The sequence below is a fragment of the Etheostoma spectabile genome, chromosome 1 (assembly GCF_008692095.1).
Source record: "Etheostoma spectabile isolate EspeVRDwgs_2016 chromosome 1, UIUC_Espe_1.0, whole genome shotgun sequence".
NCBI lineage: Eukaryota > Metazoa > Chordata > Actinopteri > Perciformes > Percidae > Etheostoma > Etheostoma spectabile.
Window position 1 is genome coordinate 2019366 of NC_045733.1, and position 16989 is coordinate 2036354.

Below are 16989 nucleotides of genomic sequence, written 5' to 3' on the forward strand. Positions count from 1 at the left end.
TTCTTCTCCAAACGTACCTTTGCTCATTCCGGCCAACAAGTTATCTTTTAACCTCATTGGTCCACAGAACTTGTTTCCACAATGCATCAGGCTTGTCTATATGTTCATTTGCAAACTTCAAAAGCTGATTTTTGTGGTGAAGACGTAGAAGAGGTTTTCTTCTGATGACTCTTCCATGAAGCCCATATTTGTGACCGTATCAAGTATCTCTTTATAGTAGAATGGTGTACCACAACTCCAGTGTCTGCCAGGTCTTTCTGGATGGAACGTGAGTTTTGACTTGCTTTTCTCACAATCCTGCGAGCTGTTCTGTCTGATATTTTTTTTTGGTTTTTCCAATCTTGCTTTATCTTCCACTGTTCCTGATGACTGAATTTCTTAATTACATTCCAAATAGAGGATATTGGCATCTGAAAACACTTTCTATCTTTTTATAGCCTTTTCCTGCTTTGTGAGCGTCAACTATTTTCAGTTTCAGTTTCTAAAAATACTTAGATGAAGCCTAGGGGCTGATTTTGGGCAAGGTCAGATGAGTCTGGGCATTTAAAACCTTAAGATTGACATCACCCTGGTCTTTCCAGACGATTATTGAGAACAAACCATAGGCTCGTTCGAATGAACTGCGCCTCGCCTGTAAAATGGACGAGACAGGCCGGCAGCAGCGGGGGGCGGTGACAAAAAGCTGCGGTAAAGTCGACAGTTTTTCCCGCCGTTCCAGCCGCCTTCAGCTGGGGCAGGAAGTGATGAAACACTGTGGTGCGATTCCGATTTAATTAAATATAATCAGACCCTCATACCAGCTGGTACACAGTCTCCCGTTGTTTAGTTATGACAGAGTAGCTGGCAAAGTGCTCTACATGCGACCTGTTGTGTTTTTAATGAACAACAGACTGGAGATGATCCGTGATCTGAACGGATTTACCCTTTTTGGGACTTCTAAACTTAACTATCAGTCACACAGCATGTGTTCTGGACAGAATAAGTCTTTAATCAGACAAATAGCAATAAAATCGCCCCGATTAAAAAACCAATAAAAAGTTTATATAAACTCATCATGTTGTAAACCAATCAGGTTTTAAAATCAGCTGAGAAGCCGGCTTTTCCCCAGCATGCTCTGGGTCCCCCTGGTCCGCCTGGCTTTTGCAGTCGGTGAAAAAGCAACTGCGCGCCTGCGTCTCAACTGCGGCCGCCTTGCTCTCGTGAGTTTTCCGTTGCCCACGTGTGCATGACGTCAGAGAAGTGGGGATCAAGTCGGACACAAATCAAACCCGGGCATGAAACCCGGCGCCGATCGCCGGTGATCGATTCTGGCAGACCTGGCTCATCTCGAACGAGCCTCATGTCAGGTCTTAGCCCCCCAAAAGGGGCGGTGCATGCTATAACCTTTGCAGGGTGCCCAAACTTTGCAAACGCCGTTTTTTTGAAGTGTAAATGATGGAAATAAAATCTAAGTTTTTGTGAAATATTGTACGAGTGTCTAATCTGTCATTTGAAGCCTTTTGGAGATTTTTCCATCTTTTCTTGGCTTCTTTATGCACATTAATACAAATGTTTACAGGTTTGGGCACCCCCAAAAAATGACATTTTTTTCTTATTTACAATTTTTTATTTTTGAAACAGCATACAAAACATACAATTTGCAACATAAACATATCCCATCCCACTTAGGACATACTATACTATAACTTAGTTTGATCCTTTTTCCGACATACTATACTATAACTTAGTTTTATCTATTTTTCAACATACAATGGCTTATTTTCATCTCTTTTTTGACCTACTATACTATGAGTTAAAAAAAAAATTTGACATACTATACTATTACTTTTTAATCATTTTGTTCCACGTACTATACTATGACTTTTTAAAATCAATTTTCATACATAATATACTATGACTTATTTATTGCCTTTTTCGACATACTATACTACGACTTTTTCAATCTATTTTTCAACATACTATACTATGATTTATTTAAATCTAAGTTTTCAACATACTATACGATGTCTTTTTAATGTATTTTTTTACATCTATACTATGAATTTTGTAATCTATTTTTCAACATACTATACTATCACTTTTTAGAAATTTTTTCAACATACTATACTATGACTTTTTAGTACTTTTTTTCGACACCATACTATGACTTTTTTATCATTTTTCCGAGATACTATACCACGACTTTTATCCTTTTTTCCAACATACTATATCTCGACTTTTTTAAACTATTTTCAAAAATAATATCTATGACCTTTCATCCTTTTTTCGAATACTATACTATGCCTTTTTTACTTTTTTGACGGGAATATACTATACTTTTTTTTCATTTTTTTTTGACGTGCTATCTATGCTTTTTTTTAATCATTTTTTATACAAATTTTAAAATTACTTTTTAAAGTATTTTTTACATACTAACTATGAAAATTTTTTTTAAATTTTTTTCCCAACCAAAATCTACATAATTTTTTTGTCATTTTTTTTAAAAACTATATCTGACTTTTTTAAACTATTTTCAAAATAAATTTCTATGAACCTTTTTTAAAACATTTTTTTTTTCACCTATCTAGACTTTTTTTCATTTCCTTCGAAATCTATGCTCGCCCTTTTTTTTCGCAAGCAAAACAAGTTCAACTTAAAAATAAATTCTCCCAAAAAAAAAAAGGGTTCCCCCGCGTCCAAATTTTCATATATTTTCATGGTTTTCATGTGTCCCGGTCCAACATTTCCCGGACCTTATCATAGGCCCTAAAGTATTGGCCCAAACCCCTGTTTTTTATTTTTTTTTGATGTGTCTTCACAAAAAATTCTAAACAAATCTGGAGGGAGTCCAATTAAAATGGAAACCAATTCCCCGAACCAAAAATGAGGGCACCCTCCCCAAAGCCCCTGACTAGTTTTTTAAAAGTACTACAAATTTGTTTTAACTATGAGTTTAAAATTTTTTCATGACATACTATATTAGACTTTTTTTTTAAACTTTTTATCACTACTATTTCTATACTTTTTTAATTTGGGGTACTATTTAAATTTAAACAAAAATTTTTTAAAAGGGATCCCATTCTATTTTAAAATTCCGGGTGCATTTCCTTTATATAGCCTGAACATTTTGGGGGGCCCCTTTACAATCTTTAAAAATTTTGGTTTTAAACACTTACTGTGTACTGTAATCAGGATATTTTACACTTGAGGGGGGTGATGGAATGAGCAATCAAAATGTAAAATTTTTTTTGGTTTTTAAAAACATTACCCTTTAGGGCACCTTTTAACCCCGCCCCTTCCCCCCCTTGGGTGTCCTAGACGGGCCCGGGTTTAAAAAAACCCAAAATCCCCCACGGCCCCCCCCCACCCCCACCGGGGTAAGGCCACAGTTTTTCCAAAGCCCAAAACCCCTTTCCAGGGAGCCTGCCCGATTCCCTGGCGACAGGGGAAGGAGGGGAAACTGGGACTTCCCGTTTTTCGTCAAAATTTTTGAATATGATTTTAAAATTTAAATCTTTTCCCCTTTTCCTCTCCCCCTTTGGAGTGAAAAACTGTGGGGTTTTCCCAGGGGCAGAGGAGGGCAGGGGTTTTTGGCAGCGCCAAGTCTGAAACCCCCCCCTCCCCCTCAAAACGCCTCTTTTCGAAAAGACAGCCCTCAAGGCCTTGGCAGCCCAGCCCCACGTAAAATTAGGCCCTTCCAAAACCCCTTTACCCACGGAACAACGGGGGAAACGAAAACCAAAGCTGCCGAGAAGACCCGGGACCAGGTGGAAAAAGAAAAAGATTATTGGAAGGATGTTTTTTTTGCCTTTTAAAGGAAAATTTGCCCTGTGCTGATACACACCTGCCTTTGTGTAAGTGTTTTCCTCTGTTAAGGTGGAGAATGTAACAGTGAGGGCTGTGGTGAGGATTTCCTTGCTTTCTTACCAGTGTGGTTAAAAGTCTCCTCGATTCAGTTTAGTTTCACTGTAAAGCTGAAGTTTGTTTACGTATTGTTTTGAATTTACACGGCAGACGACTACCGAAGGCTTGACTAAAACAGGCTGAGCCAACAAGAATAAATCCATCTCTTCTGACGCTTGATGACATTAGTGATGCTGACTTTATTCAGGGATCATTTTGGTTGAGCCCAGGTAAACCAGAGCTAGCACTGGATAGGAAATACTGAGTGGGAGGGAGAATTCATCATTGTTTATGGACAAGAGCACTGATGGATGACCAGTCTTATGGTGGCATTTTTTAAAGTCATAATCTTTCACCATCTTGCAGGACCTACCTGAATATTTTTAAATATGTGAACACTGCCGAGTATTACTTTTTTAATTATCTTAACTGGTTTGCTCACTGTCTTGGTAATGTCTCACATAAAAGTTGACTTATTTGAGTCTCAGTCTTGAGAGTCTTGAGACTTTATTATTCTCATTCTTTGTTTGCGCTGGACTGCAGCTCTTAATGAAAGATGTTTATCTTTGTGTGGCTTCAGAGACCGATAAATATGGGCTTAATGTGAAATCGTGGACCTCTCTGTGGTTTAGTGAATATTTTTATACTGTGAAAATTGTCCGTCCGCTGCTGAAAGCTTTAGTGAGTGTATCTGAGACTGTGAGTGAGAAATGGAGATACAAGTGGTCATGTATGTGTTGAACTCTAGTGGTGAACAGAGAAAGATTAATGGAGGGAGCTGAAAGATTTGAGCAACCCAGAATGTAAGAGGATGGTTTCACAGTCAGAAAAATGGTGATATAATACGAGCATGGTCGGCTAAAATGAGCTGGAATAATGTGTACACACACATTCACATTGGCCTCCAAAAAACATTAAACCACATACTTTTCTAAATAGATGCGCTAGCCTGACAGACAGAAAAGATAGAATAGGGAAAAAAGGTAGAGGATGGTTTAATTAGCCGATCACATGTTCGGTCAGTTGTGAGCCAAGCAATGAATGTCACAGAATCCGAAACGTTACGGATAAGAGTTGGCTGATAGATTCAGGTACACATTTATTTTTCCATTTAAACTTAATGGCTGTATAGACTGGGGTGTAACTTAAAAATGAAAGCTTATAACAGTGCTCTGTCCTGCAATCTGTCACACACACACACACACACACACACAAGGTTGAAAGGTTGTTTTTTGAGAGCAAGTGTTTTTTTTTAAATGTAATCTTCTTAACTGTAATTGTACTTAAACTGCTACTGTACATGCTCTTTGCTCATGTTTGTTTGTGTTGTTGTTCAGAAATAGAACTCAAACTTACCCAAAGAGGTGCAGACAATTGAAAGGTGAAACTGTAGAAAAATAAATATTCGCTAATTAAGCTTTGCAAAAATTCTTCTGACATCATTTTACGTTTAAGTAAATGTTACAGGAAGTGTATATTGTAAAGTAAAAAAAAAAAAGAAGTTTGTGTTTTGTTCCCAAGACCCAATTAACCTACCTCACCTGGACCCTCAGCCTTCTCTGCGCACACACCCACACACACACACACACACACACACGTCTGCACCTGTTTTAAGTTTCTCCTGACCAACCCCCTGCCAACTTACCTGCCTGCATATCTGCTGTGCAGAGAGTCTCCATCCTATCTGATGACTGCAGCACGGTGGCCCAATGGTTAGCACTGTGGCCTTACAGCAAGAAGGTACTGGGCTCGAACCCTGGTCGTCCCGGGCCTTTCGGTGTGGAGTTTGCATGTTCTCCCTGTGTCTGTGTGGGTTTTCTCGGGGTGCTCCCCCGGTTTTCCCCACCACTAACAATATGTTCCCCTCCCTCACTACCAAACTGATGTATGGTCAGCGTCTGGCCGTGCATCACCCAGGTGGGTGCTACACATTGGTGGTGTTAGGGAGTAGTTGTGTTGGACCCCTCCCCCCCCCGCACATTGAGTGTCTATGACAAAGCTATATAAATGTAATTAATTTATTAATTAAGGACTAATCTGCCTCACATCTGCCTTCTGCCTCTCCTCCTGTAAATGTGCCCACATTAATCTGTTTTGGACCTACAGCTACTGTCTGTACTCTTGCAAGTTGTGACTGATTACAAACATTAACCGTTGTGCTTTTACCTCTGAAGTGGACATTAAAGCGAGAGATGCTGTGTTAAACATGGTCATTGATGAAATCTCCCCTTTTCAGCTATAAATATCTTATTCTTGTAAGTTCACCCAAGTCTGTGATCAATAATATTAGTCCCACACAATGAGACATGACAAAGAGGAGCTTTCCTTGCTCTGTGATTTCTGATGTCATGCTGTGATACAGCCTCAGAGTGTACTGCAGTTGCTTGAGAATATGACCTGTATCAGTGATGGTTACAAAGAATCTAATGTGAAACTTGAGTTGTATTTGCCTTTTAATTTATTTGCAGTTTGGGACTGTAATGAGTTCTTTTACATGCAGTCTAATAAACTTTTTATAGACTTCAGTGCTTTTGTTATTATTTTCATACTAAACGTGTATTTATTCTTGCGGACAATAAATAAATACATAATACAAATACAATTAACATTCAAATTGTTAATGTACAGCTGATTTTTTACCAATGCCATAATGTGGTTTTGGAATTAACACAATAAAGCTCTTAGGAACAGCTACTTAAAATGGCAGTATCTTAACCCCCCCCCCCCCCCCCCACATACACACACACACACACACACAAACACACACTTTACATGTGAAATATCTGCAGCGTTGTAAAAGAATGACCAGAGACAATCCCCTTCTTATTACTTTTTGTGAAAATCAGTTACGGTTACTCAGTCATGACCAGATTCCGGATCGCTCTCGTTTCCGGCGGACGATGGCTGCTACATCTTGTTTGAGAGTGGAGACGCTCTGTTCCAGCTGCTCGGAGAAATCCCTCAGCAGACGACTCTGCTCGTCCACAAACAGCCTGAGCCCCAGCAGGTCGGACTCCTCCTGGAAACAAAGAGAACTCAGCCTCAAAACTAGCATCAGCAGATATCCATACATATCATGTACTTTATACTCTATGGCTTAATAATAGCAACTCACTCTTGATTCTACTTTTACCTTTACAAATAGCTAACCAAAATACATTCATCCTTATAAAAACAACTCACTGCAGACCTGATTGTAAATTCAATGACTTAAAAAAAAATCAATCTAAAACGAAATAACGCAAAGATTATATCAAACAAGTTGAAAACTTCAAATTAACTTTTGCAAAATTACCACTTGGAAATACCCTGAAATGTCCAGACAATGAAATTCCTGACTGTTTTGTCACGTTCCAAACATAATTTGAGAAACTCAAGAGGGAACATTTTTCAAATCCTCACCAGTTACTATGGTGAGCTCACTGTAATCTTACTAAAACTTTTCTTCGGCCAGTTAATTAGTGTGCCTGGTTGTGTATTGTTCTCTATATCAAAGGTTTAAACAAGGCCTCATTGTAGTAACGCTCACATCCACTAAAGCTGCAGACAGACACTGCTACGTACGCTGGGCCTGTGTCTGCGCAGGCGCTGCAGCTGAGCCCTGGCTGAGGTCATGCTGTGGTAGAAAACCTTGAGAGAGCGAGCAAACTCTGCATCACAGCTGGGACGCACCGACCGACCACGCACACTATCGCCACCTAACACAGAGGAAGAACGTGTCAGAAAAGAATGGGAATATTTTTGCCATGTAAAAACTTTTAAGTTATGTCTAATTACTCTGAAATATTATTAAGGTATAGACGTAATGTAAACTGTAGTTTTTTTAAGTCGTGTTTTCAATTCATTTAATTAACAGCATATTAACCTCGACCTTGGTGTGTGTCATGTATGTTTCAGTTACCATTCCTGGCTGCATTGAGTTGTTCTCTCAAATTATGATTTTCCTTTCTCAGTGAAGTATTAACACTCTTCAGTTCCTCCAAGTCCTGTTGAAGAACTCTCACTGAGCAGCTGGGCTCTGCAGAGTCTACAGGCTGCAACACACACACACACACATTTATAAAAGCACAGTGATTGAAATGTTTGCCTTATGAATTGTTCTTTGAATCCAAAATGACACCACGCCTGTGCACTAAAGTTCTTTGGAATTTTTCATTAAGTCATATCCTATGATCTATGATTTAGAATTCTACTGTCTTACAGTCCTATTGTACAGTTAGATAATGCATAATGTATTAGGTTGCACATGAATCTCCACCCTAGTTTTATAGTATAGTATAGTGTCATACTCAGCTTTAGAAACACTTTAAAGAGAAAGACTATTCCTGACGCAGGAATACAGACTGAACATCAAACTCACTGCAGTGTGTGTTGGGCTCGCCTCCTCGATGATAAAGATGCCCTCTGTAGTCATCCTTACTCCCTCCAGAGATGACATGAGGTCAGTACAACCCTCTGAAACCAAAAAGTAACACCTATCAGCAGCTTTAATGATACCTCTGATTGTTTATTGTGTCTTTTGTACAGTTATAGTAAAACATTGTAACAATGTTAAAATGCTGCTGTGATGAGATGAGGTAATACACTAGTGTGAAATAGAGCATTCATAACTATGAACTTTATACTACTATTGTTTTACATGCACTGTTTGTAGTAAATATTTAGTGTAGTTCATGAGCTGAAGGCCTCTTTGTCTCTTGCTCTCAGTCAATAATACTGTAAAAAAAAACAAAAAAACATAGCAGATCTTGGCCAATCATCCGTTCCATATCTGTTCATCCTCACCTTGAAGGCCCCAGAGCTCCAGCACTAAAGCGCTGCACTGCAGGTAGTCTAACAGGCGTTGGGAGGTGTGGAGGGAGGCGAAGTGAACTCTATGATCCAGCAGTGGATTGACATTGTGCCACACAGCCGGAGAGTACAGAGGCTGGCTGCTGTCAAATAACCTGAAACTGAGCAGAGTGACCAAAGACCAAAGAACAGTATCTCACTTCTAGTTGTATGAATCCAGAGGACAGTTATATTCCCTGTTTCTATCACGACACTTCACTTTCAATCCTCAATCACTGATAACAGCACGCGTCCAACCTAAGGTACTGGATATTCCTGCGCAATAAACAAATTCTCTGTATGCTCCCTGTACATCAGGGGAGTATGTCTTTTCAGTGCTTTCTATGCCTCTACATAAATGCCTTACCCGATCTGGACCCCTCTGTTGCGGGCCTCTCTGATCCAGCGGAGGCCACAACACTGTTCCAGGACCAGCTGGAAGTCCAGTCGTCTCCCCAGTAACTCAGACGGGTCGATCAGAATGTCATCCTCACCCAGTGGGCTGGAAGGTAGGAAGATCATTTTCTAATATATCGTTGCATGTTTATTAGGGTTATACGCATTTGTCCATCTAAAATTTCCGCCTTGTTTAATGTTACTGTGCCTGTCACTGTCAACGTCTTGATTCTGAACGATCCGTCAGCCTTTGAGCTCTCTAGAACTCAGAAACGTGCTGTGTTTGCTGGACTTACAATTGCAAAGAGGATGATCACAACCTGTTGGAAACCACCTCACGACTCACTATCCGCACGTAGACCCTTTCCTATTGTGATGTGGTTTATATGGAACTCTCCACGGCGCAGATACACGCAGAACGAAGCACCTGAAAAGACTCGTGTGAACGTGTGGCGGAACATTGCTGACTCCTTGAGGTCCGGGCTGTAGCCTTGTGCAGGTGTTTGGTCCCTTGTCTTGTGTTCGTCTGTTTGTATGTGTTTGTGTGTGTCTGTTTTTGAATGTGTTGTTTTGTCTCCCTCCCTCCTGTTTTCCCTCTCTGTGTTGTTTGGCCCTGGAACACGTTCCTTTGTCCCAGAGTATCGTTTGTAACTGTTTGTAGTTGTGTTACGGTTAGTGAATTAAAAAAAAAATGATCACAAAAAAGTGTGTGTGTGTGTGTGTGTGTGTGTGTGTGTGTGTTGTGTGTGTGTGTGTGTGTGTGTGTGTGTGTGTGTTGTGTGTTGTGTGTCGTGTTGTGTTGTGTGTGTGTGTGTGTGTTGTGTGGTGTGTGTGTGTGCGTGTCATACAGTCCTGTGAAGGTGCAGGGGACCAGCTGTGCTTGTAGAATGGCCTCCTCGGTGCCCTCTGACCCCAGCACCTGCCGACAGAGATTACCAACCAGCATCACTCTGTGTTTACCCCATATGTGCGTGCATGGTGTGTGTGTTTGTGCGCATCTGTGTGTGTACCTCAAGTTGCTCTTCCAAAGGGATGCGGAAGGCCAGAGACTGAAGCCAGAGGTGAGCAGTGCCCAGAAGCAGAGGCTCCACAGGATCCCAGAATGGGTCTTTATCTCTGGGTAACGCAGCTGTAGACAGCCCCTCTACTTTCTGACAACAACCAAAAACAGGTCAACGTGTTTAGGCTTGCAGAGAGTCAGAAATTTAAAGAAAGGACAGCAAAAGCAGAAACACAAATTATGGATTTCTGCCAATATGTAAAGTCTCTTACTACATTTAAAAAAAAACATAAGAAACGTCCTCTCCCTTGATTTACATTATATATATATGTATATACATACATCTCCGCTCTTCTCAGCCTGATGCTGCTGGTAGGCTTCTTCCATCAGGAATTTGCGGTTCACAAACTTGGCCTTGGACCACATCCATACCTGGGGAGCGAGTGTGACCGTAGTTTAGACAAAGAAACAACATTTTAAGACACCTCAAATCCACATGGAAATTATAAATAGTTAGTGTATGTGACAGAAATAAAGAGTGATAGACCAACCTGTTTTCCCATACAGGTGACTCTGACAGCAATCTCCTTCTCCAGATCATGTCCTTTTGAATCCGACAGCGCCAGATTCTTGATCTCCAACTTAAACTCCACCCCCTACAAACATGGCAGACGATACATTGCATATATTTATTCATTGGTAATACATAATTATGAACACGTGTGACACATAAAATCAAAAACTTAAACATATCTGTTATGTGATTACTCAGTCACTTAAAAACATGTGCTGCATTTGACTGTGTGTTACCTTGTTCAGTTCCTGGCTCATCTGGTTGGCCTCGGCCACCATGGGCATCAATTTGATGTAGTCGTAGAAGACGGCCAGCAGACTTGGATCTGTCTGACTGGGCCCAGTACTCGACTCACCTAAACACAGACACATAAATAATATCTAACAAGTTTCCCTCCAAAAATAAATCTCCTTTAAGCCACATACAATTTGCTCTTTGTATTCGTTGTTGAGGGTGACATGGAAGCTATTTTCCGTTGCTAGGTAACAACAGCTGTCATCTCCTTGGTTGAACTTTCAAAAGTTCAGCGGCAACTAGGTCAAAGTTGAAATAATTTGAACTCTGAGCGCAGCACAAAGCGGCAAACCAGAGCGGTGCGCGACGCCAGGGGTAGTGCAGCGCGTAGTTGGGCGGAATCACTCTCCCCTTAGGAAATACACGGCCATTGCAAAGTGGTTTTGTCGCCTATCATGTGTAAGCAGCTTTACTTCCAGCTCCTGATCCTCATCCTTACCCAGGTGGATGCCCTCAGCAGCTGCGAGTTCAGACTGAAAGTAGTCGTAGTCGTAGCGGCTCCAGTCATCACCGCCCCTCTCAGAGGGATAACCAATAAACAGATAGGTGCAGTTAGAGCCCAGAATGAGACGGTCCTAGAGGGAGACAAAAAAAAGAGAAAGGTGTGTTTTTGTGTGTGTGTGTGTGTGTGTGTGTGTGTGTGTGTGTGTGTGTGTGTGTGTGTGTGTGTGTGTGTGTCCGTGTTGACACCCACCAGGTGCTGCAGCTCAGTTGTCTGGAAGACAGCATTGCCATTGACAATGACTTTTGACCCTGCCAGCGGGGTCAGTGTTACCCGGCGCTGTTCATTCCTGAACACAGCGTGACGCTGCTGGATCCTGACACACAAAAACACACATACATGTGCATGTGTGTGTGTAAACTCAAAGATGCAGAAAAAGACACACATTTTGAGTAAAGAATACTTGCATTTTCACAATACTAAGCTTCCAGATGTGTACATATAACTGTATTCAATTGCTTAATTTTTAAAAGGGTCACAGGGCCTGCAGCCTATCCTAGCACGCACTAGTTGGAATGCAGGGAAACTGATTGCTAATCAATGACGTCATTCACATCTACTTTTAGACAGTATATAGACTGTCGAGTGTCACTATTCTCTGACTATTAAAAGGAAGTTTTTCCCTGCCGCGGTCGCACCAAATTCTTGCTCTTGGGAGGAATTGATTGGTGTCTGTTGGTCTATATTCTTGACGTTCCACTTCCAGGATTGCTCCAGTGCCGCAGGAAATTCCACCGGATGCATGTATTTTCGCCAATGTCCATTTTCTTCTGCTTTCTTTGTGTTGGAATTTTAAACTCTGGTGGATTTATGAGGAATATGGTTGACTGCTCCTCAGATCTCTGCAGGGTAAATTGAGACAGCTAGCTAGACTATCTGTCCTATCTGAGTTTTCTCTTGCACAACTATTTTACAGCGGCTCCGTGCAAATCTTATGTATCTGTAAAGTGTCCTGAGATAACTTCTGTTATGATTTTACACTATAGATACTTTAAACACGCTTTACTTGTGCTAGGTTTGTGATGATCTATCAACCTATAGATCTAATAATCCCTGATGTGATCTTAATGTGATGTAAACTCACCCTAAGCCCTTGATAGAGATGGATCTCTGGGAATAGTCACACAGGCCAATATCCCATTCACCTGGAACACAAAACAGTATTAACATGTTAACTGTAGCAATGGGTCTGTCAGAATATAATAAGCTGCTCAGTCACATGACATCCAACTCTCAAGCCTACTAACCCCTTTGGCATTCTCCATCCGCAATATCTCTCTCTCTACAAAGTGTAGTGAACTAGAGAGTGAGATATTCATCACAATATATAGATATAAAGAGAGAGAAAGATTTACCCTCCTGAATGAAAAGCTTGACCACCCCCGACAGCTGAGCGTCCTCATTGATGTTCAGGATGTAGGGATGCATCTGCATCATCCTCCTCTCCTGACAGAGAGAGAGAGGAAAGAGAGACAAGTAATGTTATGTACAAAGATGTATTTATACACTGTACCTTCACCAAATGCATTTACGTTCTGTGCTCATGTGTTTTCCGAAGCTCATCTGAGACACTCCTGTGTGTCTGATTGTGTACATGGACGTGTGTGTGTGTGTGTGTGCACCTGTGTTATGTTAGCATACTGTTGCTCCCAGTCCTTCAGCGCCTCCTGAAGGTGTTGTTCCCATAGAGTCTGAATGGCTCTGATCTGGAGCTCATTGTGGGTCAGCAGCTGACGAAGTTCCTCTAAACACACATACACATAAGTGTTGACCCTCGCCTGCAAAATTCAATTCTTCCAATCTATTCTAAAAGCGCGTTTTACTTACTGGTCTCGTTGTTAGCTCTGCGTCCCTCCTGGCCCAGTCGGCTCAGTCGTTGCAGCAATCTGGCGTTCTCGGCCTTTAGCTCCTTAACCAGACGCTCAGTGGGGCTCTCGTTCACCACCGCTCGGTTCTGGATACGCTTTGCCCTAAAGAGGTTAGTCAGGTGGGGACACAACGAGGGATGTGGATTATGTTCAGGTGGAACAGAGGAAATGAGTGAAAGAAAAGATAGGGGAAGGAGAAGGAGGTAGACAGACATGGCTGAGCAATTGGCATATAGGTTTTAGCATGTGTTTTTATTATAGTTGCAACCTGCTAAATTCACAATGGGTTACACTGCACCAACGGTTGGTTGTACCTCTCAGCATAGCGCAGGGTTGAGAGAGACTCCTCATAGCAGATATCAGCAGGGCTCAGTGTGGCAATCTTGAAAATTGATTGATGTCCACAATTACAAATAACTGCATTAATATAATGCAACATCAGTGAGTGTTAGCACTCTTTTCCTATAAAATGTCTGTTACCATGACAGTGCGACTGTTGCCTCCCAGGGCGGACTGCAGCAGCTTGGTGAGAACTGAGTCTCTGTACGGTATGTGAATGACTTTCTTCCCCACGGCCACATCAGCGAGGGAGCTGGAGGAGAGAAGATGAGGTGAAAGATACTGATAAACCAAACTGAACGGAAACTAAAATTAAACTTAACACCAGGGCCAACCTGATAACATTGCCCAGGGTGGTGAGGCTCAGGTTGATGGCTGTGCCCTCTTTGAGTCTGTCAGCCTCCGACCCTGATGACCGCTGACGCTCACTGCCGGCCAAGTCCACCAAGTTGATGTTGGACTGCTTCGTGATGCTCTCTTTTGAAAAGATCTGACAGGAGGTCACAGTGACATCAATGACAAAATCTAGAAAAAACCTGCAGATAGTATTCTGACCCATGTAAAGATACGGAGACACCCGCTCATGTGTAAGTAAATGACATAACTTGAGCATAAGAAAACAGAATGAAAACTGACTGTGATGAAACTGGGAGAGACAAATCTAAATCGTGGGGAATGTAATGGAGTGCAGCTGAAAGTGGAGCCACTCACCTGTTTGAGCTGGAGGATAATGAGCATGTGCGAGCGACTGCTATTGACATTCATGTGAGTGGCAGCAGTGGTTCGGGTCCTGGTCCCTTGTTCCATTAACTGCTCCACCTACATTTCAACATGATTCCAAACACAAAACAATAACAAAGCACACATAAGGAAACCTGAAATATCCCGAAACATTCCTTGTAGCTCTTTTATTCCCTAACAACTCTTATATCATAATTCTATGATTACAAAACGTGCAGGAAACTCATGAGTCATAGAGTTGAATGTCCATCTTCCCTTGATTGTCTCAGTTTGTAACTATATGTTGAGGTGTTTCTCTCTCTATATAATCATACTCTCCATCATCCTTTTACCTGTGGCGCGCTGTCACACGGGACTGTTCGGAGACCTTCAACATAGAAGCCTCTTTGCTGCTCCTCTCTGACTCTGAGCCCCCCTGGATTACGAGGCCCCCGTGACAACAGGTCAACCACCTGGACAGAGCAGAGAGAGAGAGAGAGAGAGAGAGAGAGAGATTAAGGAAGGAGAAAACACTGGCCATCTACCAAGACAGAGACTTCTTAATGAATGTAATATCCTGAGAAAGAAGACAAAAACAAATCAGAAAAAGGAAAGGGAACAATGCTGATTTCCCCGCTATTACCTGCTCATTATAGATTTCCAACATGCTGAAAAAGACCTGTGTAGACATCAAGAACAAAGACTTTCAGAATATTTACCACCACCACACACCAGTACATGGCACTGTGTGCTGATAAACAGCCACACACACTCTTTACCTGACACTGTCTGGTATCCTGGTTCTCTCTAATGGCCTCAAACAGTCGGTCACAGAGTTTAGGAACCAGGCCTTTGTTAGGCCCATAGCCCACCATCGAGTAACTCTTCCCTGAGCCGGTCTGCCCATAGGCCAACAGTGTGGCATTGTAACCCTGCAAACGTTGTTTCAGGACTTTTACTATTAAAACAGATCTCAATTGGACATAAAGTAGAACCCTAAAATGGTTTTAGCCAACTAGCACATAACAAAAATGAGCAAAAAACACAGAGTTCTGAGACTTAATATGGTGATTGTTACCTGCAGTGCATTCTCCAGTATTCCCTCTCCCAGGTCCTGGAACACACTGTCCTGGGAATAGAGGGTATTTTGTGAGCTTATATCAGTATTGTCTTGCTCAAAATCACTCTAGGTATGTTTGGACTGTCTACATTGATACCGTCTAGATATCCTACTTGCATTCTGCTTGTTGCACAGTAGGCTACTCACTATATGTCTTGTTGGTTGTAATGAATGTATTGTAACAACATATGCCTGCTCTACCGGGATGCCTTGAAGCTGACCTGGTCGGCGTATCTTCCCCCGGGTTCTTCGGGTACGTAAAGGCCGCCGGGGTCTCGTGTAAAGCCGCTGTGGGACCAGTAGGCGTAGTCGAAACTAAACGAACGACGGTTCTGGGATTCACGCGGGTCCTGGATGGTGATGGAGCTCGACACCATGGAGACAATACTTCGGCTACCTGCGTCCCTCTCTCTCTGAACGGAGGGAGGAAATGGAGGGTGACGAGAGAACAAGGCTGAGGGAAAACGTCAGAGTCATTTAGCGTACGAATAACGAAGTACTTATATAATAATAACTAAGATTTAGTACTACTACACCTGCTGTGTTAGTGTCACCAGACCATTGTTTTGCGAGCTTCGCTGGGCTACATGACGTCCCCCAACCTACAATCCTCTCACCTGTACTTAGTTGTTTTACGCAGGCTTTGCACTCAGACAAGCCTCAGAGTTAAACTCGGTTTTGCTATATTTTTTGTAGAAAAGTTACAACAGCATGTCAAATCCTGCTTTTTGCCCACAAATTTGTAAATATTTCCTCTAGCTAATATACTATGAACACTAATACAAGCTACTAAAAACTTGCACTCGCAAATTTTTACTCTTCCATCAGTGTGTACAGTTTGATATAGTAATTTGTAAGTGAATACGATTCCGTAAGAATACAGTAGCCTTTACTGCAATATACACACAAACATCAAGCATATACATGGAGAAATAACGTAAAATAAGAAATGCATGACAGCTTTCCACACTGACCTTGTTGAACGGTCTTACTCTGACAGCCACTTTGACACAGTCCTTGCTGTGCATGTCTGAAGCTTTAGCCCTCATGGTGCAGCAGGCAGGCTTCAACCCGGGAGACTGGCACACTTGAGTGATCAGCTCCCTCACACAGCGACACAGCAGTGTCGAGTTGCACGTTGACATGGACACAATCGGGTCAGTTTGTCAGGGACTGTGGTGTCCATATTAGTTAGGAAATGTCTCATGAGGTTTTACTGAAAACTTGATGAAATTGTTTACTTGCTGAGGGAGACCATAAACACTTTAGTCTAAACTAAACATAAAATGCAATGTTAACATTGCATTGTTAGCTACAGGATGATATTCACTAGCAGCATGACAAGTGATAAGTTATTTTATTAAATGCATCAGCATTTAATATGGAAAGATATGCTTTTATTTTGCTATATTATTTCCCAACTTGGTGTTTCGTTAGTGAACTGGAGCCGTGGAATTGAGACCG

General features: G+C 41.7%; 2 protein-coding genes and 1 long non-coding RNA gene across 4 annotated transcripts in view; 2 read left to right on the forward strand and 1 right to left on the reverse strand.

Moving 5' to 3' along the window:
* LOC116692314 (frizzled-3-like) overlaps positions 1–3364 on the forward strand; it is a 35982-nt gene extending 32618 nt beyond the window's left edge. Inside the window, 1 exon segment of the mRNA XM_032520502.1 lies at positions 3255–3364. Coding sequence (XP_032376393.1) covers positions 3255–3266 — 12 coding nt within the window. The 3' untranslated portion in view covers positions 3267–3364.
* Positions 3365–3652: 288 nt separating this feature from the next.
* On the forward strand, positions 3653–5366 carry LOC116692351 (uncharacterized). Its single transcript, XR_004332686.1, has 2 exons — positions 3653–4875; positions 4933–5366. It is a non-coding gene; the product is annotated as an uncharacterized LOC116692351 (long non-coding RNA).
* A 1148-nt stretch (positions 5367–6514) lies between these two features.
* On the reverse strand, positions 6515–16736 carry kif28 (kinesin family member 28). Of its 2 annotated transcripts, XM_032520548.1 has the most exons (27): positions 16500–16736; positions 15747–15938; positions 15484–15534; positions 15185–15337; positions 15049–15084; positions 14759–14878; positions 14397–14504; positions 14021–14175; positions 13827–13938; positions 13661–13728; positions 13306–13448; positions 13101–13222; positions 12834–12924; positions 12563–12623; positions 11671–11794; positions 11416–11551; positions 10919–11037; positions 10660–10764; positions 10451–10540; positions 10119–10259; positions 9957–10027; positions 9080–9214; positions 8668–8834; positions 8243–8337; positions 7784–7916; positions 7447–7580; positions 6515–6901 (listed from the first exon to the last, which is right to left on the reverse strand). In XM_032520548.1, exons 1-27 carry the CDS (start codon positions 16668–16670, stop codon positions 6743–6745), a joined length of 3192 nt encoding a protein of 1063 aa, XP_032376439.1. In that variant the 5' UTR covers positions 16671–16736; the 3' UTR covers positions 6515–6742. The 2 variants fall into 2 exon arrangements, with proteins under 2 accessions (XP_032376439.1, XP_032376448.1); XM_032520557.1 differs by lacking the exon at positions 15185–15337.
* Between the last annotated feature and the right edge of the window lie 253 nt (positions 16737–16989).